This window comes from Phaethon aethereus (assembly GCF_964289735.1).
Source record: "Phaethon aethereus genome assembly, chromosome: 21".
In the NCBI taxonomy this organism is placed as follows: Eukaryota; Metazoa; Chordata; class Aves; order Phaethontiformes; family Phaethontidae; genus Phaethon; species Phaethon aethereus.
In genome coordinates this window covers 9,418,643-9,441,817 of record NC_138597.1, presented here as the reverse complement: position 1 = coordinate 9,441,817, position 23,175 = coordinate 9,418,643, and the positions used below count along the sequence as shown (strand labels likewise).

The 23,175-nt window shown below is 50.2% G+C and overlaps 1 protein-coding gene across 2 annotated transcripts in view; it reads right to left on the bottom strand.

Annotated features, from left to right (window-relative positions):
• CAMTA1 (calmodulin binding transcription activator 1) overlaps positions 1-23,175 on the bottom strand; it is a gene marked incomplete at both ends in the record, with an annotated part of 311,800 nt that overhangs the window by 129,247 nt on the left and 159,378 nt on the right. For both annotated transcript variants that reach the window (XM_082009441.1, XM_082009442.1), the window contains one exon: positions 7,440-7,511. In XM_082009441.1, coding sequence (XP_081865567.1) covers positions 7,440-7,511 — 72 coding nt within the window. The remainder of the gene's footprint in view (positions 1-7,439; positions 7,512-23,175) is intronic.

The following is a 23,175-nucleotide window of genomic DNA, read 5'->3' as shown; positions in this document are numbered from 1 at the left end:
AGCACGGCACCTTCAAAAAGAGCTGTCGAGAAGATGAAAGGAGAGAAAGGAGACAGCAGTCTTTCCAAGAGATCCCATCAAAGGATTATTAAGGAAGCCTGAAAAGGTATCCGCAACTTTCTAATTCTCCGAAAATGCTTTTGCAGAGGGAAGCGCCGTGACGCCCAGCAGAGACACAAGGGGACCGGCCGCTGTATCCTGTCGGCTCCTGGCCAGAGTGGGTATCGAAGTCACTTCTGTTGCGGCTCAGAGCTAAACCAACGCAAAAGACAATTCCACTCTCCCGGCAGTGCCGTGTGCTCCCACCACTCTTACCGTCTTCTCTCCCAGCACAGCTCCACGTGCAGACTGCACACTAAAAACAGGCACTTAGAGCATGTAAATACCCACCTGTCAGTGGGAGGTCCTCCTCTGGTCCTGCAGAAATAATCCTTTCCAAAGAGACGCCATCTGAGAAAAACCACCAGGGGTTCACATCAGCTTCTCCCCATCACGCCAGCACAAGAGGAGGGGCCAAAGCTCGGGTCGGAGGAGGGCACTGCAGAGTGTCACAGCAGTCAGGAGACACCTGAGCCTTTAGAAATTACGGCATTTTGACCACGAGAAAGGCAGGACTTTTTCTTCCTTTCGACCTCGTTTGTGGCCGCATTTTAGGAACGTGGGAGTTTCTCTGTTCGGTATCGTGGTCCATCTCAGCTCTGGCTCTGCCTGTGACACACTCTAAGTTTTTCAGCAGAAGTTAACCCTGGGATACCCACAACCTCTGATCATATAATAACAATAAATAGCACTTTATACTGTTTTCCGTTTATTCTCTTCTGGATTTCCCTGGCTTCACGGCAAGCGCCGAGTAACAGCCTCGACAAGGGGGAGAGCCCGTGCATGAAGACGTTGCAAAGGTAAATAGCACTAAAGGCTATCGGTGCCCAAGTGCCCCCGCCACAGGTCGTGAGCACCATCGCTACCGTCACCCCTGGATGGGATCGCGGCCCTCGGACCCTTCAGTCACCGTCCCAAGGTCACCCAGCGCACCTGCGCCGTGATGCTGCGGGTCGTCACAGCGGCGTGCTCAGGATGCTGAAGCACGCTAACGCCGGTTAGGGACCCCGTGCCATACTCTGCTGTACTTCAATACGCACTTAATTTCATCATATAGGCTAAAACTCCCTTTGGAAAAAGTTTGCTAGCGTAGCGGCAAGAGTTCTTATTCCTGTTAGAAAAAATGCAAAGGCTGGTTGTGCCGAGAGCCTTACTTACAGCTTGCTCCCCCAAAATATGGGACCTATCTAAAGTGCCCACAAACAGCGACGATCTTCAGTGCTTTATCGCCCAGTCATTTCTCTTTTACCCAAATGAACAGTAAGAACTCATTACTAAGCAAAAGTCTAGCAATTTTTACGAGACTGTAAATGCTTCCGGTTTCTGTTGAAAAAGACCAAAACTCTCAAGCTGCCTGTTGCTCCTCCAGCCAGGAACGTGGAAGATGCTGCTGACGCAGCGCAGCACAAGTGATCAGACAGGGAAATGCTGCTCTGCCGGGACACCGTCAAAAAAAAGGGGAAGGTTTTCCTCTCACTTAGGACATAATGGAAAATTTGAGGCAAAAATAACGCAGAATGAAAATACCAAAATGCCAAATTTCCGCAGGACAGCTGCAGGCGTCACATAAAATGCGTTAACTGATTTTCAGGCCTTCATACTTTCTGCCCACAGCTTTCTGACAAGCTGCATTTTAGGAAGGGAGCACTCAGGGAATATCAAGTATCAGTGTAGACATTAATAGTAAAAAACAGCTGAATATCAAAGTATATCAGCATCCAGGAAAAACAGCTTAAAGAGAAAATACTGCCTAAGTCTCTGACATGAAACTAGCGTTTATGGATCCTCTGCAAGGTACCGCTGGCGCATGCAGAACCGCACGAAGGGTAATTAAAGACCGCTAACAGAGTATTGCCCAACTACAGCGTCCCCTTCAGCGTCTCCCACTTGCTCTTTCCGGGGCAGACGTCTTGCCTGGAAGGCTTACCACTGGCACGACCGCGGATGCCCCTGGCTTTCCCTGCCATTTCCTACCCCGCGGTAAAGCATTCCAGTGACTCCTGCGGCTGCCGAGAGCACCCTGCGAGCGCACAAGGAACGAAGAGGCAGCGCAGTTTCCCCCCACGGCTCCCAGAGGATTGGGTTATCGTATTTCAGCAATTACTGCGAAAGCCCGACTTACGGCAGGGCTCCGAGGGGCTCTGGCATCTCCCCGTGCCCGGCGCATCTCCGCCTGCGTCCCGCTCCGCTTCGGCGGCTCACCTGCGAGAACGTGCCACTTACACACTTTTCCATCACTTATTCAGTTAAGTTATTCAGTGCGCAGTTAATGCGCGTACCACGCGAAGCAGGTACCTGCCAACCTATTGCCCCGTGCTTGTTAGCCCTAATTGGTTTGACTGGCCGACAGGACCAACACCAACGGGCTGAACATCCCTATCCACTTGTATCAGCATCCCCTGCACCTCTCAGTTCCACAAGCATCTTTATCGAGAAGATCTCATCTGTGCAAATGCTGCTGGCAAACGAATAAGCTAATGAACATTCGTTGAACAAATGCATGGGCTTTATTTAAAAATAGAACCATAATTCCTTTTATTCCGGTTTTTCTATAGCTGCACAGGAAGATGTCCTAACACGTCCTGTCGAGGATTCCTGATCTCACCTTGCTGTGACTGTTACTGCTATTACATTACTGCAGAAAGCGGGGAGTCATTCAAAAAACCAAACAAATAGTAACATTAATGAAACCCGAGTGCCTAAAATGCACATTTTCCCCCATATTTAGGCAAACAATTACAGAAAAGTTGGCAATCAGAGCAGCTCTGTCCCGTGTCATGAAGAACTAATATTTAGCCACTGTCTGAATTCACAAAAAGTTTTTAGCATGGTCATATAGCACCGTTTATGTACTTCTTAATTAAGAAAAAGGGCAACACTTCACGTTAATGTATTACTTCCCATAACCACAGGACCTTAACACCAGCACTAAAAAAGACATCAGGATCTGCTAAAGGCAAGATGGAAAACAATGACTGTCCAACAAACTCAGAGTCTCCGGCCGTACAGCACAAGTGTGGAAGAGAGCAAGAGACGGATGGTTATTCAGGGGTAAGGACGAAGCCTGCCTCCAACAACCTTTGCAAACAGCAGACCGCCCCGGCAGCCTGGCAGCTAGATTAAGTTTAAATTCCTGGGGCGCCAATTACCAATACACAGAAGGGAGCGCTGCGTCTCGCTACTCAGCCGTGCCAATGTTTGAAAATTGTCTATATCTGAGAATCTGCATTTTCCCTGCATTAGTCATTATGGGCACAAACAGGGTTGTTTTTCTTCTTCTTTTTCCATTGAGAGGAAATCTGGTGCCGTTTTGAAGGTCTAAACACGCGCAGCGCGGGTGTTCATACACGCACGTCGTACCTGCAGACAGGCCAACAAACCCCGTGGCCGTGTCTGTGCGCTGAAGCCTTTCCAGGAGTCCGAGGACCTGCCATCCCTCATGCCTAAAAAAAGGCTCCGGCAGCGCCGTTCTGCGCTTGAGTGACTGCAAACAGCCAGGGCACCGCTGCTTGAGGAGGCTAACAGGTAATGCAAAGAACAGCTACCGCAAAGTCCTCCCCAGCGCCCCTTGAGGTCATCCGCAGCCTCAGCCCCGTCTTCTCCTCTGTCGCTCAGAGCACGACCTTCTCTTTCTAGAAATCAGAAAAGTGATAGAAAAATACGAAAACCCAATGTAGGAAAACATCACCACCGCCCTGATCACTTCCCCTTCTCTCGGCTCCAAGAGGTCCATGTGAGACGCTGCCAGTGCCCAGGGCTGGACCGTCTTCCTGCAGAGACACCACAGTGCGTGCTCGGCAATTACATCATCTCTTAAAAATATTAAAGGTGTTTGGGGTACGGCAGCATTTCAAATCCATTATCAAGAAAGCTTGAAACGTCTCAAAAATGTAAAAAAAAAAAAAAAAATGAGGAGGAGACCTCAGCTGTGGCGCCTTGTACGACAGACCTGCCGTGACAAGCGCTCTGTGCCAGCCCGCAGCCGCAGTCACCGTGCCGCAGTCTCTGCCTACGGCAGGATAACCGCTCGTCTTAGAGACTCAGAAAACTGCATTTTGCCCACTGACGGTTCAAGCTGACTGGTTTTCATTCCTTATCCCTTTGACCACTCTCCAGGGAGAAGGCACGTTGTGTAAATCATAAATGAAAATGCAAAGTTGTTTAAGTAAAAAAATCGGATGCCACCGTATAATTAATGGCTACAGCACAGTATAAGAGCACAAGAGAGACCGCTAGTCTCTGTGGCTTGTCCGAGTCTTGGCCCTTATGCTGAAAATGCTAGTCAGAAAAGATCAAGAACAACTGCATGGGGATTTTTAATCAATAGCTAACCTGACAATAGGATTTGGAGGAAGATCATCCCATAAAACACAGGCGGCATCACAGACTAATTGTATTTACTTCCTATTGACCAGAGACTTGCATGGCAGGCAGCGAGCTCCATACCCCAGCAAGGTACTACATGTCTCTCTACAAAAGCAAAAACGCCCATTTGCCTCTGCGAACTGAAAAGCCAAACTTTCTGCTGGAGGTTAACGTTAAACACTGCCTTGTCCGTACCCGTTTTGGAATGTGGGAGTCATTTATCGGGCGGTGTTCAAGTGGAAGACTCTGTGGCAGATGCACAAAGTACCTTCGCCCTTTCTCCTCCTGGTCTCACTCACCCTAAGTTCCTTGCGGAGCCAAACAGAAACATTGTGCAGACGTTAGAAAAGCATCATTCTTGGCCAGCTCTTTCCTCTCTGGCTCCATAACCTTGAGCGCATGCCTGAAGGATGCCCGTTTATGCCTGGGAGATGCTGTCATGAATCACAGACCCTACTCCTCCCACAGTGAAGGCAGAACATGTCTTTGTCTCTGAACACCAGCGTACTACATCCGCAACAAGATATCCTGCAACGCGTTTTATAAATAGGCTCGTGAGAAACATACTTCCCATCCACTCACCTCAACCCAAAGCAATTATCAGAGCAAAGACGATGCCTAGACATCGACACCCCCCTTCGACTGTGAATGCGCCAGTCCTCAGGGTGCAGGTAAGAAGATCCTGTGATGCTGAGATGCAACTCATTAGATGTCAGCTCGCGAAGCGCCGCGACAGCGAAGTCCAGCCGCACTTTGAGACAGCACGCAACAAAACCAAAAGGAAATACAGAACTTGCCATTAAAGATCGGAGGGGTGGCCTACGAGGGGAGGACCTCTGGGGGGACAAGGACAGGCTGGCCAGCCCGTAACGGAGCGGGATGTTGGCACTGCCCATGGTCGGGGAGCACGCAGGCTACGTGAGCATCGCTCAGGCTGCTGGATAACGGGTCGAAATCATGGGAAATTTCCTGACAGAAAAATGGGCAAAGCTAGAAGATACTTTCTCAAACGTAATGGAAAAAGCTTTGCTCTTTGGGAGCAAACCTCCCTAAAGTTCATAGCCCAATTTGAGGTTGGGGCTCTGCAGTTTGATTTTGTATCGCCTCTTCCTCTTAGAATCTAATAGGAAGGACTTTGCTGTCTGCCCTGAATTTCTTCAGAAACAGGGACCTTCCTTAACATTTTCAGTTTACGTGAAAATGTTCATGAGCCGAGCTGCCCTTCAGGGATGCTGGAAACCTCCCAGCACCTGCGGTGACTGTGCCTGGGCTGAGGGCTGATGCTGACGGGGGGACCTGCAGCACCTTTCAACCCCGTGCGATACCGGTACCTCTCCAAGCTCCCGGGGCAGTGGATGGAGGATGCTTCCACCAAGCCCCAGCCCAGACTCCTGTTCCTGCGTAGGCAAGAGCAGAGGAACCAAGTGACCTACTATCCAGCCTGCCGTGGTCCCCTCTGCCTTCACAGGGACACCCGGGACAGACGCTGGCTCGGGAAGCACCGCCATGCTGTGCCAGCACTTATTCAGAGGGAATTCAGAGTTTCCTTTGAATTCTTGTGTCACACCATCCATCAAGGGCACCGGCAGAGATGGATGCTGAACAAGTCCTGCTGCCCCAGGCAAACAGGACTGTAAGTGTCGAGGTTTCACCCAGTTCAACGCACTGCACCGTGAACATTTACTGGCTTCCTTAGGCGCGCCTACACCCCGCTCCCCCTCTTCTCGCTGCTGCCTGCATCCAACCACGGACGCAGGTCAGGACCTCGAGAGGCTGCAGGGAAACGCACTAAACGTCTGTGGGATCGATGTGGTCACGCTGCGTTTTCAGTGGAGTCACAGCTTTCCTCCATGGAGGTGAAAAACTGCTCACACCGCTGCAGCGAAGCGTTTTCCCCTTTGCTTACACGTGGCTTTTATATGGAGAGGACGCAAACCAAGCTAAGACGCACATAAACATCACAGAGGACAGTGACATTTTGTGCACGTTCCCTTTGACGTTCCAGGCACCGTCCTCTGTGGGTCGTGGGGCATCTTTTGTGCAGCAGAGACAGCAGCATCAGCAGCATCGTTTTTAATATGGAAGCGCAATGGCAAAACCAGGGAGAAAAAGGGATTATTTTCCATTTGCTTCTTGAAACAGATGCCACTTTGCTCAGACCTGTTTGTTTCCAGGACCGCAGGGATTTAATCTTTAAAACAATAATATTATTACAATATGTGTCAAATGCTGTTTTCTAACAAAGGAAAACAAATTGCTTCCACTTTGTAAGCAACAGTAACCAGTCAATAATACAAACAGCTCTGCAAACGTAGGGTTAGCATCTCGGTCCAGCGAACGCCCACCCCGGGCAAACTCCCGCACATGAACCTGAGCTGGCCCACCACAGCCCAAGGAGCCCTGGGGAGGGATCAGGCCACTACCCAAACCCCGCAGAAATAAGAGAAAACTCTGCTTGACTCCTCCAGGGGCTTCACTGTGCCCAAAACAGCCAGAAGAAAAATCACCGAGTGACCCCAAAAACCCTCTCAAGACTAAACTCCCCACTGGAGGAAAGCACATCCACCACAAGGCTGGTCACAAGGTTCCCCCCAAATGCAAAGAGCCGCAGGGCTGATTCCTCTCCCACGCCGTGGCGTGCCAGCACGGCAGTCAGCTTCCCGAGCTCCTGTGCCTGCCTCGCTTCAGCATGGGAAAACACAACTGAAAACCTTAAAAGAGTCTCGCTTTGGCTGACAGTCTGTTTAGGGAACGTTTGAGCTGGCATCGGCTCTGTATTTGCTAGAAACTCATCCAGAGAAAATACATCATACCTCTGAACAGAGACACATGACTGAGAAGATCCCCATCAGCTGCAGCCAAACAAAATCCCCCCAGACAATGAAACACAGGACCGCCGACCTCCCCGGCAGCAACGCGGCCCTACGGGCTCGACTGCGTTACCCCCAGCAGGGAGGAGTTCGTCGTCGTCCTACCTGCAGAAGCCAGTAGCACCTTCTGTGAAACGTGGGGATGATGGAGGAATGGACGTAGCAGCCGTACAAGCACTAGGGACACAAAAAGAGAGAAAGCAGAGTCGGGTTAGCAAAGGAAACCATCACCCAAGGAGGCAGCGCCGGGGATGGGACCGGCAGCGCGTTATCCGCTACCGGAGGATGTCATTGCTGAAGTCAGCCCAGGGCTGGTAACGTAAAACACCAGATCACGGCACCCCAAAATTGTTTTTTAAAACATTGCTACGGGTTACGGAATCGCTCTCCTCACAGCCCTGGCTGCGCCGGCGCGCTGCGTTCACCCGCAGCTCAGCCGCCCAGGTGCGGCCACGGCGAACGGCGTCTCCCCACGGTGCTCTGCGTCCTGACACACAACACAGAGGTGGGTTTAGTGAGCTGCGTTTTAATCTTTGCTTCAACATATTTTTATCTATTAAAAGCACACCACAAACATCTCTTTCCCATGGTTTATCATCTGGGTATGTAAACTGAAAAAATTGCTGTCAGGTATGTTATACAGCAAAATGACAAAATACAGTTGCTTTTTTTTCTGCTTCTTTTTTAAAATGAACCTGCTTCTCTGATTAATTGAAATCAGTAAGGCTAAGGAATTCTTTCTGCAGGAAAAAAACAAATTTCCAGTAGGTTAAAACTCTTCAACAATGCTGTTGGTTGGAAGCTAAGTGCAAACCAAACACACAAAACAGTTTTGAATTTAAAAGATCCCGGTACGATTCCTGTCCACAAGATTTGTTTATTATTAAGAAAGCAGCATTATTTTCTGACTCCGCTGGCTTTTAATACAGCGCGCATGGGGGATGGGTGTGCGCGTAACGATATATGCTCCCATACCGAAGGCGATTAGTTTTCCTTAAATGCGAAACTGCAACAGCCCAGCAATGTGCTCGCCGCTTTCTTCAGGTATTTCCCCTGGAAGATCGCCGGCCGCGCGTATTTTAGGCACACCAGTATTCTGCCATTACAGAAGGAAAAAACAAACAAATCCAACCGCAGGGGCTTTTTAAGGGGAATTGCTTTTTTTGCTTTACTCCAGTGACTGCATCGACTAGAATGACCCTCGCGATTAACGCGCTCTTCACTCGCTCGCAGCGCTGACTGCACCCTCCCGGGGGTCCTCAGTGGTGCGGGGTGCGGGAGTCGTCACCCGGCATCCTCCCGGCAGCAGTGGCGGCAGGACGGGATGGCCCCGGCTGGACTTCAGCGAGACTTCGAACCGCGAGAAGTGGGACGCGAGCGGGTGCGCACTGGAAAAAACTCCTCGCGGAATCACCATCCCAGTTGTCTGGAACACCTGTTTCTGCAGACAAGGATGCCGCGGCACCAGTAGCGACGCGAAGGCTGACGCGTGGCATCGAGGCTTTACCGGCGCTGGCGGGGGTGACCCAGGCTCAGTGCCCCGGTGACGCCGTTATCCCGCCTGCACACCAGCCCGTGCCAGCTCACAGCTCCGTCCGTGCCAGCCCCCCAGCGCAGGACACCAGCCATTTGCAGGAACACAAAGGAGCCGGTAAATCTGCATTTGTGATCCTTCTGCCCGGAAGGCACCTCGCAAACCATGAGAGCAGCAAGAACCCCTGATGTCATCAGCGTGCCCTGTAACGGGGCGAGCGTTAAACGCGTGCGCTTATCGGCGAGCGCACGGGGAGGCCGGTGGCAGCGTCTCCTCCCCGAGATCACCGCTCACAAGGTCAGCCCGAATTAAAAAGGATTTAAGGACTGCTGGCTGCTATCACCGAGCTATTTTTGAAATACAAATGACAAAGATTAATAATGGTTTTCAATGTGTCAAGGGTACTTTCCACAGACCGAAAAAGCAGGGAGGAAAAGTAGAGGGGAAAAAAACCCTGCAGAAAATAATCCGAAGAAAAGCTTAACATTTAAATCCCCCCACTCAGCCTGGGGAAAATCAGACTCCGTTTGGTTAAGATAATACCTGCCAGTGACTCCTGGCTGCACGGCGCCGGGGGCTGCATTAAAAGGGCTTTAATGTGTGGCTGCTGACTCAGAGCCGGTCCCTCCACTTCGGAAAGCAGCTTGGGCGGTGCAGCATCTTCCAGTCCCACCGGCTTCCCAGCGAGGACGGGGGGGTCTGGAGCACGCCGCTGGAGGAGCCTCCGCGACAGCGAGGAACACCCATAGCACCTCACCAACGTACGTCAATATATATCAAAATATATCAGCACCCCCCTCCCTTGATTCACAGCCCCGATTTGCTGTGAAGTCAATTGAAACTTCACCATGATTAAAACAAAAAATAGCGACAAGCACTAATGCTGAGCTCCTGGTAGCTCGCTGTATTTGGCAGGTAGGAAAGCTGCTCCCTATCTCCAGATCTGTCTGGCGTATAATTCTAGAGGTGTCAATAATGAATTATGTAAAAGCACCCCACCTCCATGAAACTGGTTTGCAGCATTTCAGCAAACCATTCAGAAAACTCTAACGGTTCCCAGAATTTGCAAAGCACCCAGAATACAGAAGTGATTTTTAAAAATTTTTTCTTTTCTTTTCCCTCGCCACGTGGCACGATATGGAATCCAGTTCTGGACTGATGTTCCTAACTTGGGTGGCCGGGACGAAGGAGCCCCACACGTAAGCAAGACCCCGGCCTCGGGGGGACAGCGGGGAGCTCCTCTTCACGGGCACCGCGCGCTTGCCCCGAGCCGCAACACAGCTGCAGAGAAATGCGCCGCGGCGGGAGAAACACGCCCTGGAAACCCAGCTTTCGGAATAAAGACAAAATGAGCGATGGTGGCAATAAAAACAACATCAATTTTTGGATAAAAAGGCATAAAAAATGTTTAAGATACAAGCAGAAACCTTGGAAATCCGAGCTTCATTCCTTCGGCCGTTAGACGACATCAAATCTGAAGTTGGGCAGCGCGGGACACGTGGGTTTCCAGGGAGAGGGTGCACTGGGGCCGTTTTCCCCCTCAGACCCCCGCCTGCGACACGGGGCGGCCATGAACCCCTCTCCTTGAACGGGTCAGGGCTGCCAAGCGCCCGGTCGGCAGGGGACGGCTCGACAGACGACGCTGCAACTGATCAGGAGAACAGAGTTACCTCCCCAGCTGGCCTTCGGAGACAGGTAACCAGGGCACACTTAGTGCCTTTAGCTAAAGGGGTCTTTCAAATGAATTCCTGCTCCAAACAGGCAAAAGAGGTTTCATCAGCCGAGTTTTCTGGTTTTTTTTTTGGTTTTTTTTTGTTTTTTTGTTTTTTTTTTAATTGGGGAGGTAAAAAATGCGCAGGCCTGTGTGTCTGTGGCTATGTTAATGCTGGGCTGGGCGCTCAGCCAACGCATTAAGCGAAATCGAATTCCTGAAACCAGCTTTAATCAGCAGATTTTTAAGGTTAGAACGACTCTCTCCTCTGGAAGCCTTGCCAAGGTTAATTCTGTCCTGAGCAGGCTGAATTAATGGGCTGGACAGGGGGGAACATTTTTTTTCATGATTCTCTTTTAGGTTTACAGAATCTCAGGAGAAAAGAAATGAGGAGAAACGCCACTTCAGCAGCTCATCGACTTCTGTTCTGAGAACAGAGGCCAAGATGCGCGCAGCCGCCGCCTCCACGGGAGCCGAGCGCCCTGGGAGCCGGCATCCGCCCGTCCCCCGGTGAAGCCCCGAGCCGCGGCGGCCGAGGGGCGCGGACGCCGGCCCGCGCGCATCGCTCCCGTCCCCGCCGGCACGGCGAGGCGGGGATGCCCGTGGTGGCGGCGCGGCCCAGGCCTGCAGCACCGGCTCCGGCGGCGCACGCCACGGTCGCCCTTCGGGGAGGGGTGCGCTCGTCCTCGCGAACGTCACGGCGCGCGGAGCCAGGGGCGCGCAGAGCGCAGGCTCCGTCCCGCAGCGGCGGGGGTGCCCCTCTGCGCTGACACGCCGGCCGAGAGCCACAACCGACGCGGCCCCCCTTGAACGCGAAATCCATACCGGCCTCCAGAAGTTCACGGCTACAGGCACCTCCTCTGCAGCCCCCATGCGGTGCACGGCGAGCCGGGCCCCGCCGGCTCCGCTTCATCTTGCGCCTTTTCAACATCGACGGGTAATTAAAGAGGAAAGGGCCTTCTCTGGGCAGAGGGGGAGAGTCGTGCGGTTACAGCTGCCTACCCCTCCATTGATATGCCGTCCACATCCTTCATTACCGAACTCCTGAAAACTGGGGGGGGGGGGGGTGGATCAAAGTATTAGTGGATTTTTCATCCTGAGCTCCTTAAAGTGATTGTGGCTTATTTAAAAATAATACAATAATGCTGAGGTGTTCTTCCTTAACAAGAACACCTTGGGAATGGAAATAGGAAAGCAAGAGAATAAAAAATTGAAGATAGGGTTGGACAGGCTTTGAAATTCTTCTCCCCCGTGAGTTACACTAGTGGATATTTAAAAAAAATAAAAACCGCCTAGATTTTGTCCAGATTTTCACAATGAATTCCCAATTCCCTTAATAAGAAGCTAAATCAATCTTTAGAGAACAAACCACATAAGACCTGTGGCTCTAAATTATTAAAATATACTCGAGTAATTTTACAGTGTAAGGCTTCAACTTCCAATACCCCAGCAGCCTGCAGCCATCGCGGGCAGGATCTGCACAGGTTATCCCGGAAAAAGGACCGTGCCCTCCGCCACGGGCCTACGGCGAGGCAGGGACGGACCAGGCGGCTTGCTCGGCACCGCGGCCACGCGCTCCTGCCACGGGGCCTTTCCTGAGCCGCAGACGCTGCGCACCGGGCATCAGAGCCGTCCCCCTCCTCCCCAGGGGCAGCTGTGCCGGCGTCCCGCCCTCCCTGCCGCCCGTCCCTCAGGTCCTCCTTCTTTCTTTTGGAGAGGGAAGAAGAGAGGGAGGAACGAACGTGCCGGGAAAGGGCACGCGTTCCCTGCGGAACCCAGCAGCCCGGGATTTGCACTGAAAGCCCGAAACGAATAGTCTTTTCAGATGAACGTGCTCAGGTGGACTTGGCAGTGCTGGGTTAACGGTTGGACTCGTTGATCCTAAAGGTCTTTTCCAACCTCAATGATTCTGTGATTCTATGGCAACAGCAGCAAAAAGTGCCCCGAATAATCGAATCTGACTACCAGACAAGTGAAAACCAAGACATGGGTTAAAAAAAAAAAAAAAAAAGGCACGAAATCATCAAAATAGGGGTTGCGAAATTCCTTATGAAAAGGCTCCTGAATCAAGCGAACGCAGCTGCGAAAGAGAAGGCTGCTGCCTGCGGCCTCCTGAGGCGCGGTGGGAGCTAGAAGCCCACGCAGAAACAGCCACCAAATACCCCAAGGAGCCCAACACAGGGGAAGCCTCAGGCCCCAAGAGCTGCCTGGCCGCACGATCCGACACGTGCCCGCTTCTCCGTAGTCCTCCGCTCTGCGGTGGCGCGACGCGCGAAGGCGAGCGCATCTCGGGAAGCTGGCTCGGGTGCCGACTGTCCTAAAATTGAACATAACGTTTCCCACGGCCGGCAGCAGGGGTCAAAGCCCCCGGTAGGAACATAATGCCGACGTTTAACAAAGCAGGGACAGGGACAGCCGCTTCAGCAGCCTCTGACGCTGGTAGCGCGGGAGGATGGAAAGCCACCGCCGCTGCCCGTGGCTCTCGTGGTGGTGTTGAGCAGCGCGCGCGAGTCTAGCAGCTGATCGCACGCCCGTTACACCACTGTACGGCGCGGGATCTCCGTCTGTAATTACACCAACGCTTTCAAAGCTCCTCCACCAATTTCCATCAGGGAATAGCAAACTGCTCGCTGCGGCAGCACTGCTGCCGTGCACCAGACCTCCCGGGAAGGCCAAATGAGGCGTTAGCTTCATTCTTCTCATCGTCCTGATGACGGGGCACAGGTCTCCTAAATGAGCAGCTGTATCTGGGCCCAATCCAGCTCTGCCCCTGCCCTCGGCCTGCCCATCACCTGTGCAGCCACGCAGCGCACCAGGAGAGGTACGACGCAGGACCTGCCGCCGTGCAACAGCACGCAGACTACTTCTGGCACAGGCTTCTCAGGCGTAGAAGGGAAAATGGAAAAGCAGCGTGCAAGTTCTCATCTCAGCATCCTTCAATGCAGTAATCTGTGTTTCGGAGAGACCAGTCAAAACGCAACAATAAAATCCACGCTCCCATCCCTATCGCAGACGTTTCCGTTATCCGTTCATACAGATACCACTGTTACCCTATTCTTTTCACCAACTTTTCCATATCCCCGCAGGGACACTATCCAATCTTCCTGAAACCGATTTCTCTGGATTTCATACCAATGATGATCAGAGAAATCTGTCAGCTGTTTGCAGCGATACGTTTGTTTTACATCTACGAGTGATTTTCCATCTGCATCTGTAAGGAGTACCCGCAAAATTCTCCGCTGATCTTCTCCGACCAGGCAGAGCATGCCTGGAAAAGTGAGGCAACTGAAAACCTTAGGCCTCTAACGTCAGCTGCCTCTTGGCCAACAAATTAGCAAGCACAGGGGAAAACCCTCAGATTTTACGTGCGTCACCTCTCTTTTCAAACAGACCTGAAGTAAGCGCCCGCTGAGATCGGGTTATCTTGTAGCAGATGGTCCCTCCTTCAGGACAGGGATGCTAAAGCCACGACACGTTCCAAATCCATTTAAAATATCAGATTAGGCTTGTCCCTGTCAGCCGCAGGAGCTGGGAGACGGCAGCGGTTCCCGCCTGCTCCATTAATCAAAATTCAGTGAGAAAAGCCAACGTGCTGCTATCAAACCCCCTGACTCGATGCCAACACCACGCACAGGGAACCTAAAGCCATCAATCTTACTTTTCCTCCCCCGGCAGCGAGATGCGGCTGGGCAGGGGGGAGCCACGACGGGGCTTGGCCAAGCAAGCGGAGAAGCAGGTTTTTGACAACTCTCGTAGGGCAACGCGATGACAGTGACACCAAGTTGACAGGGACGCGACAGGAAACCGACCTCAACGTTTCTCCGTCCAAATCGGCCCCGGTACAGCTTTTTGAAATAGGGAGGTGTCACCGTGGCCGAACCCTGCAGCACTGAGGAATCACCCCGCAGGAGCAGGCGGGCTGCACCCAGAGGTCTTATTTTGACCTAAAAAGGGAAAAAAGTATCATAACATAGGGAGGCTTCCAAAACTTCCTGTTACTGCAGCAAATCTTCAACTAAACCACAGCTAAACAAGTTTTGTCACTCCTGATTCTAGTGAAACACAGATGTTAGACAAGTTTAGATGTTCCTCCAACCAACCAACGTTTATAGATAGCAACTTTTATTCAGCAAAGTGCAAAAAACATGCTCAGATCTCAGCGCTGGACTGATCTGCACTGCCAGCAAGGTTTGCCTTTTATCGATGTCAACAGAACCTAAGCAATTGCTTAGAGTTTGCCAGTTTGGGCAAGGAGTCCCTACGTATCGACAGCAGATCTCAAAAAACATCTTCAAATTTCTACATGGTTGCAAAATCCCAGAGAGCCTGACCCTTCGCTTCTGGGCTACAGCTGGCACGGCTGCAGCATCACAGCGTACCTCGTTGCAGCATTGGGCACTGGCTGCCACGCAGGCATTCAGCCTGGTGCAAGAATTTGGGGTTTAATCCTGTTGGCTCTTTTTCTGACGTGTTTCAAACGCTCCTGATGCCCTTGATGTCACCAGAAGTTATACATCGATAATGGTGTCTGGATAGAGCCCAAGGATCTCATTTGATGGCTTGTCAAGGAAGGAGAGGTTACTGCAGCCTCAAAATCTGCAGCCAAGCTCTATTCGTTGCAGGACCTTGTCACTTCTGGTAGCTTTTGTTACCAAATATTGTTCTGTTTACCTCGGGACTTGTTAGAAAGCAATTTTTGAAATGTTCAATATTTAATGAAATATTTAAATGTTTAATGGGTTCTTCTTCACACCCTGTTTTCCCTCTGTGGAGTTCTGAAGTCACTGCAAGGACTGTGGGTTTTAACTTTCTTACTGTTAGAAATGATTCTTCTAACAATGTTCGCTAACCGGCAAAAATCTGCATATATGGGTACTGACCTTCGGTGCTCCATATCCCAAAATTTAAATCTTATGCCTGCAATCCTACACTGTATGCCTGACAGACATCCCTCCACCCTCCTAATCTGATCCTCAGACCTTTCTTTACCATAGTCCCACAGACTGAGGCTCTTCACCTGAAGACTTCTCACTCGGACCCGTGCGAACGACTCCTGTCTTTGGCACACTTTGCTACGTCTTCTGTACACGCAGGAAGGAGAGTAGTTCCTACAAAGTGATGTATTTTAGCATCTTCCCTTGATTTTTCCAGGGAGCACTATTTCCTTTAGGTCTAGTCTTTAGACTCGCTATGTGTCATGTTGATGCCTGAAAAAGAGACGCGCTAAATTGCGCTACCTGTTCCATACTGGAGGGTAGCGACATTTCCTCTTTGAACATGTATGTGTTTTTTTTTCCCTAGTCCAAAAACCCCAGGCCCGGGAGTCTGGCGCGCTGCCGTCGCTGAGGTCCACCGCACAGGCGGCAGGGAGAGGCGCCACGCCGGAGAGAAAGAGGACGGGGACTCGGCAGTTCCACCTCGGCAGAAACTCCGCTGGGTTTCCTACCTTCCCCGTTAAGACGCTAACGGTGTGCAGCCGCTCTCCTCGCAGGAAGGCACTTGGCAATCAAAGCCCTTGTTTCTTTCCATCAGACTTGCCACAAAGGAAAAGTTACACAGAAATGTTACTACGAATCTAGCGAGGCTATCACGGAGTTAAATTATTTTGATAATAAACAAGTTGATAACGGCATTTTCCAGCCTGCCCAAACCTCTCTTTTCTGCACCTGGTCTTTATGCTGGCAGCCTTTGTGTTTTCAGGACGAGCATTTACTGGTGCCATCCGCTGGCTATCGAATCCTCCGGTGTTTACCCATCGATCTCCTACCTGCAGCTCGATACCAAATTAGAGTCCAAGGTCAAGCCTTTCTGCAGGTTATGTCCCACGTAAGCCCCTGCCTTTCCCATCTGAGAGAGCCTGGCCATGGACCCAGCCACGGACCCATTTGCTGTTTCCGGGGAGGCCGGGCAGGCACAGGCAGCCCCAAAGCGGAGAAATTCGCCTTTCCGTGACGCCAGAAGCATGCTGGCTTCCTGACCTTCCACCGCAGACTAAAACAACACTGCAGCACGCTACACACCAGCTATCAAACTCTTAATTTTTTATACTGGTAATTCTTTTAATAAGAATTCTTTAAATATTCATGGAAAGAAATGCATGAGGCCAGTTCAACAAGAAGTGATAGCTTTAATCTCAGCACGCTCTGCAGCAATCCTGCCTGCCGCTCTGCAGCGAGAGAAATGACTTGCAGAGCCACCGAATCCCCCGGCAGGGAAACCCCAGCCCTGCTGCAGCTGCTGGGAATTTTGCCATCGGCTGCAACGTGGCCAGGGCTTCGGCATCTTTCCTAAGTCGCCTAAACCCCGTCCTGCACTAAGTCACAGTACGAAAAGCACAAGGCGCTGTGTCTCCAAAAAGTGAACGTTAGACAGCGTCTCTACAAGCGCAAAATTCAATACGAATTTTCTATTATTTGCGATGCTGTCAACGGCAAGAGGATTCAACAGGAACTGCCCACGCTAGCCTGCTACTTCACTGCTCAAATTGGTATTAGCCACACACTTGCAATTGGGTTATCCTTGAGTTTTGACTACAACTAACCTCGTAAAATCTTTAATGAATTCCATAGGAAGCAAATCCACAGCCCGGTCCTGCCGTAGGATCATTGGTATGCAGCCCCGCATACCCACCTGCAGTAGCTGCCGGTTCGTAAATGCATATTTCTTTATTAATATGGGGATACTTTAATCTCAGTCTAATTTTACCTTTAGGGAAGCTATATCCCGAGGCTGCCAGGAGCTAAAACCCTCCAGATGCAGCGGTGTAATTTGTATTCAAAGCAGCAGGTCTATCTGTCAACATGTTTGTCTCCCCTATCTGCCAACTCTTATTTATAATCCCATTCAGATTAATGAATGACAGTAGTTCTCATCACAAGAAATTTGATTAATCAATTTAAGTGCTTAATCACCCTGGCCTGGGTGAGAACCGTACGGGAGAGATGCTGCCTGGAGAGGGACAAAGTTGTGAGACGCAGGAGGAAAACGTTGCAGCTTTCCCTCGGGAACAATCCAAGCGGGGAGCGTGCACGGGATCCTCCACGGGATTACAAGCTTTCCAGGAGCTGATGGTTTCCTTAGGGCCAGCGGTCATGGCCAATTAGGCACAAAATACCCTTTTCAAACCACCTCCTAATCTGACACAAAAGGTTTTGCATGACCCGCCTCATTCCCCGCTACCCATGTGGCTCACCACCAAATCATAAAAAAAAAACCCCATGGGGGATGACCGTGATAACCCAGTCGGGCATCCCGCGCGACATCCTGCTCCGAATTCGTTCCTGCCCATCACTTTCCTGTACCACGAAGACCCCCACAGCTTGGCAACCACCAGCTTGAACATTCTGGAATAATCTCCAAGGTTTTCTGGAGACCTGAGAGACGTTTCAGAGGGCGGGGAAGAGCAAGGCTGAGTACAAATCACTGACTTCTGGGAGGATTATCTAGGAGAGAGGCCACGCAGTGTGAGCGCTGCTCTGAAGCTACTCTTGGGGATGCTCTGAAGGGCATGCTGAAACCAAAGAAACTTATAAAAAGTCTGAATCTCAGGAGTAACGTCATCTTCTCCTCCATGAAAGAGAAGTTTACAGACAAGTACTGCTCTTTGCTGGCAGACGAGATGTATCTGAACTCCATGACAAAGAAGCAGGCATTCGTCGTGACCTGGCCTGGATAGTAGGATAACGGGCACCTTGCGAGTACACCAGTCAATGCTGCTTCAGAATAAGCCCCAGCTCTCCTGCTGCCAAGCCTCGTCTCATGGCCACGCACTGGAAACGAAGATCAGAGTCTCCCGATCACACTCTTCGGGGATCGAAGCCCAGCACTATTAAATCTCTGCATCGCTGATCTGATGACAAACAGGGAGCTGCTGTGAACAGCAGTTACAAGTGACCAAAGGAGCGTGGAGGAGCCGGCAGCGCGGGCAGGGTCGTCCGGCGGAGGGAACAGGATATTCTGGGAAGACGAACTCCCTTCAAGGCAAACCAGCCTCTGGGTAGCTATTTTCCCAAGACGGGGGAACGTTTCTTGGAAGGTAACGAGGGCTCAGGAAAGGGTTACGCAGCCACAGCTCGCCCACCGCTTCCCGCGACGACTGCGCAGCACCAGGGCGACAGCAGATAACCTGGTTCTTGGGCGCACGCTCGGGGACGCTGAAGAGATGCAGGGAACCAGACAGAAAAGGAAACAAATGGATTTGGTGTCCGCAGCTGAAAAGCCGGCGGTGGTATAAGGAGAGGCCTGGAAAAAGGTATGGTGGCGGGAGAGCTGGAGCACGGCCTGTTTTGTTTATTTTAAACAACGTAAGGCAGAAAGTTCACAGTGAGCAAACGCCTTTATCAAAAGTATTCATGCAGAGATGAGTGCTGGCTCTTTAGTGACTAACCTAGGAGGAAACGGCGAATAAAGGAATGGCTAGAAACCAAGGCCACGCACATTTAAATTGAAACTAAACTACCCATTTGGAAGTATCAAAGGTTCCTTGCTAGAAGAAATTCCGGGAGAGGTGGATGGTCGTATCTCCACCTCCTGCTCTCTTTTGTTCCTCCTAGCTGCTTCCCTGAGACGTGGGCTAGAGACAACCCATGCAAGGCTGAGATGCAGCTACCAAGTTGAGATACACCATGTCTGTGGCATGCGTGAGGTCAGACTATATGTTATCAACGGTCCTGTGCGCTTACCATCCCTTGGGGACACGGGGAATATTTGGTGAGATTTCTGGGAAGCCACAATGGTAGGTCAGGGCTAGAGCCCCCACGTCATCAGGACAACCACCTCGGTGCAGTTGGGCTGGAGGCACCGACGGCCGTATCAGTCACGCACGGGTGAGAAAACTCACTGACGGATCAAGCTGCACGTGCTGCGCACTCCAAGCAACTCCATCAACCGAGTACACGGGATACGGGGATTCTCGCCGTGCAGGATTTCCCGCATTGACCTCCCCCACCTAACCTCAAAGGGACTTGGAGACAGATGTCCCGCTTGGACCTGGGTGCAAAGAGGGTGGCATGAGCTCTACGGATGGATGGTCTAATGACATCCTGCTAAACATGAAACAGTCCGAGTTTACAAGCGATTATTAAGAGCCGATCTGGGTGACATAAGCTTAACACGAAACCCAGACTCCCACATTCTCAGCTAAGGGAGAAGCATCCCAAGGAGCCTGACATCAGCGGGGGGGTTAATAAGAGATAAAGTGGTACGAAAGGCTGCTTTGGCTCCACGAGATGGTTTTCTAACCCAACACCATCTTGGCAGTTACTCAGGTGGGACACATAAAACCTACAGGACAGAGACATTACCCGGGTCCCCACACATCATCTAGACGCCAGCAGCTCCTGCCACTGCACGTTTCCTCAGGTGTGAGGGTTTCTTGACTGTCACCACAAGGTTAGAAGAATTGTGAGCTGGAAAATCATGGAGCATATTAACATCAGACTGAAATATGACCATAATACACAGAAGTATTTTATATTTATTCTCTTTTAGAAATGTTATAAAGACAATACAATGAGAATGTTGCAAACAAGTCAAGTGTTTTCCTCCTAATCTGGCAATAAAGATATGTCAAAGAAATGCCTAAAATCCTAATAGGAGAAGAAAAAAATAATGGGCTAGGCTATGACAGGATTTAGCTGCGATTTTACTCGAAGGCTTTAATCATGTCTGCTACAACATAAATGGAAAATCAGATACAAACCTGTACAAGCCATCAACGTCTGTGTTGGTCGTCTCAGCTGTTAGGGGGGCTGAGACCAAACAGATTCAGTGGAGGTTAATGAAGATAGGTAGAGGTCTAAATACATTTTTATCTGAGGAAATATTGCATGAAAAAAGGATTCTTGAGCTGGTCTTAGTGGAGACTCAACTGAGGTAGCAAATACACAATTGTAAAAAGATTTAGAAAGTGGTTAGTCATTCCATTTTAACATCTGCTGTAAGAAAAGAACAAAGGGTTTCTTGATTAAATTAATGTCTGATAAACTTAGAATGAACAAAGAGAAAATACTCTTTTTTTCAGGGGACAGCCAGGCTTTGGAAGTCAGCACCACGGAAAAGGGGGAGTTCGACATTAGAGATGGATCACAAAGGGCTGAATAATTTAAGGACTCGGAGCGCAGCAGAGTTAGGACGAAAGCCAGGGCAAGAGGCATCAACAGGGAGAGCACCAGTACCTCTGCCTGAGCTCGGATCTGGATTTTAACCCCGGGTTCCTGCCGGGATGCTCTTGGCTGCACTCCGTTCAACAGGCACACCGGGAGGGAGCAGGGAAAGCGGATCCCACAGGATGCCCAGCGGGGGGTGAAAAGCGAATATCGGGTCTGTGGGAAAGAGACCAGGGCTCTGGCGGGAGAATGTCAAATATGAACTAACTGCCATAGAAACACCACCACCTTCTCCAGCCCAGCTGCCTTTACCGTGGCCATCATATTGGCAGGTTACACAGAAGTTGGAAAAGTTTTTATTATCCGGATGAATCTATTTTTTGGGGAAAAAAAAGACCATTACAGCATGGGGAAAGTAGACAAACTCTGGCAGTGCCCTGGGGAAATGCAGACTGAGCCAGTACTTGTTCCACACACGCGACACAAAAAAGCCACATCTGCTAATGACGGCGGTGGGGCGCAGGGCACAGGGCACGACCGCGTGAGGCATACGCGTCTGATGCATTCACCGTCTTTCAGGTTCGGGTAAGTAAGGACAAGTCTAACAAACACAACTTAAAGCAAGTATATAAATGTCTAGTAGAACTTTTGGGAGCTATTAATTATACACACAGCTTCATCTTGGATTAATTTTGTGCTGGAATGGACCAGAAGCCTTAGCCGAAATCTTTTTCTGGCAGCCTCTCCTGTGCAAAATTAGCCCTGGAGTTATCTGCAGTCACTCTACACTGTGCCTACAAAGCGACGCATTCAGCTGGTTTGCAAGACACCCGGTTTCTTGGTCCTGCTCTCTGTATACCGCTTACTTGGATTTAAGGCCAGAAGCCACTGAAGGCAGCGATTCAATGATCAACACGTCAACACCATCCGGTCATGTCAAGTTCTTTGCAAAGGCGGCATAATTTGCATTATAGCATCAAAAATACTGAGCAGAAAGAGAGCACGGTTGTGGCAAGGCTACCTGTATTTCCATCAGGGGATCGTCAGAAGTTGATATTCCCTTTCCCATTTCAGAAGTCATTTAAGGTGTTCAGCAGCTCCTGAATTCTGAAAATGGAATCTAAGTGCATGGAAAAGTGGAAGGACCTGACCTTCAAACCTCCTCCCAACAAATCCCTTAATTAAAATGTATTTACACAACCTAAAACAATTTGTTCTGTATGCCAATCCCGAATCTTCCCACTCCAATTTAGAACCCTTAGAGCTTCACTATCACTCAGAAGCAATGGCAGAAGCTACAGCAAGAAAGCATTTAAGAACATCTTTCCAGACAAGCTGATGTGGAAATACTAAGTTTATATTGCTTGCAACCAACTTATAAATATTTCATTCCTGTCCCAAGATTAGTGTGCCTAAATTTACTGAAGTTCACCACCAGCAAACAACTGAGTGTCTGTGACATTCAACAAGCAGCAAAAAGGTCAATGTTTTACTTGCATTAATTTTTTATCAGAGAACAGAAAGCTCATTTTCGTGATGCATAACGGATGTTGGAAGAGGTCTGCCATGGCAAGATACACAAGGCCAGCGTATCCTCTGTATGAAAATTGGCAGAATTTCAGAGACCTTCCTCGTGTCTTCCTGCAGTGACATTATCTTGAAGATTTTGCAAGTTATTGCTCCGTCCTCTCAAGAGTTCTTCAGGACTATTCAGCAGTTATGACACTTGGACTGCTGAGGAAGGAAATACAACTCTAAACACAAAAGAAAATGTCTTCCATGTGCCCCGAGAAATTATGGAGAATAGAAGCAAAAATTGCAAGCTAAGAGCAAATTTTCTTCTCGTTTGTAGAATTTAATTTATATGAGCGGCATTTGAAGTGTTGATGTCTAAAGAGGATTTGTCAACAAAAATTTTATTTGTATTCTTTCAGGCGGAACGGGAATTCAAGGTGGAGGCGTCTCGGACCTTAGGTCGAGACCATCCCCTTCCTCCGGCCCTTTGGGCCTCCCAGCTGGGAGGCTGTCCCGATGCTCTTCTGCACGGACCGTTCTCCTCGAAGAGACGCCCAGAGAGTCCTGCAGCGTGTTGCCCGGGAAGCAGCAGCTATCGCGTGGCCCTGAGACCTTCGACTCCGCCGTGCGGGACTCTGTACCCGCCACTTGTAAGGATGCTCCGAGCCTTCCCCAACTGCTTGGCTGCAATGACCAGATACCCGCAGCAAAGGCGCATCGATTAAGGATGTAATCTGCAACGTCTCCCATACACAAACGTGACATGAAGGGATTTAATTTTGCTTTAACTAACTTGTCACTAGCATCCAATTATAGAATTGGTGAGCTTTGCTGCTTAAGTATGGATTAACTAGATACGAGCCTTCACACAAATTAATCTTATAAACTCTGCTCACACAGATGGAATCTCATACATCCCTCTTCAGCCTTTTGCACTTTTTAACTAAGAAGCTGAAAATGCTCACAAATAGCACC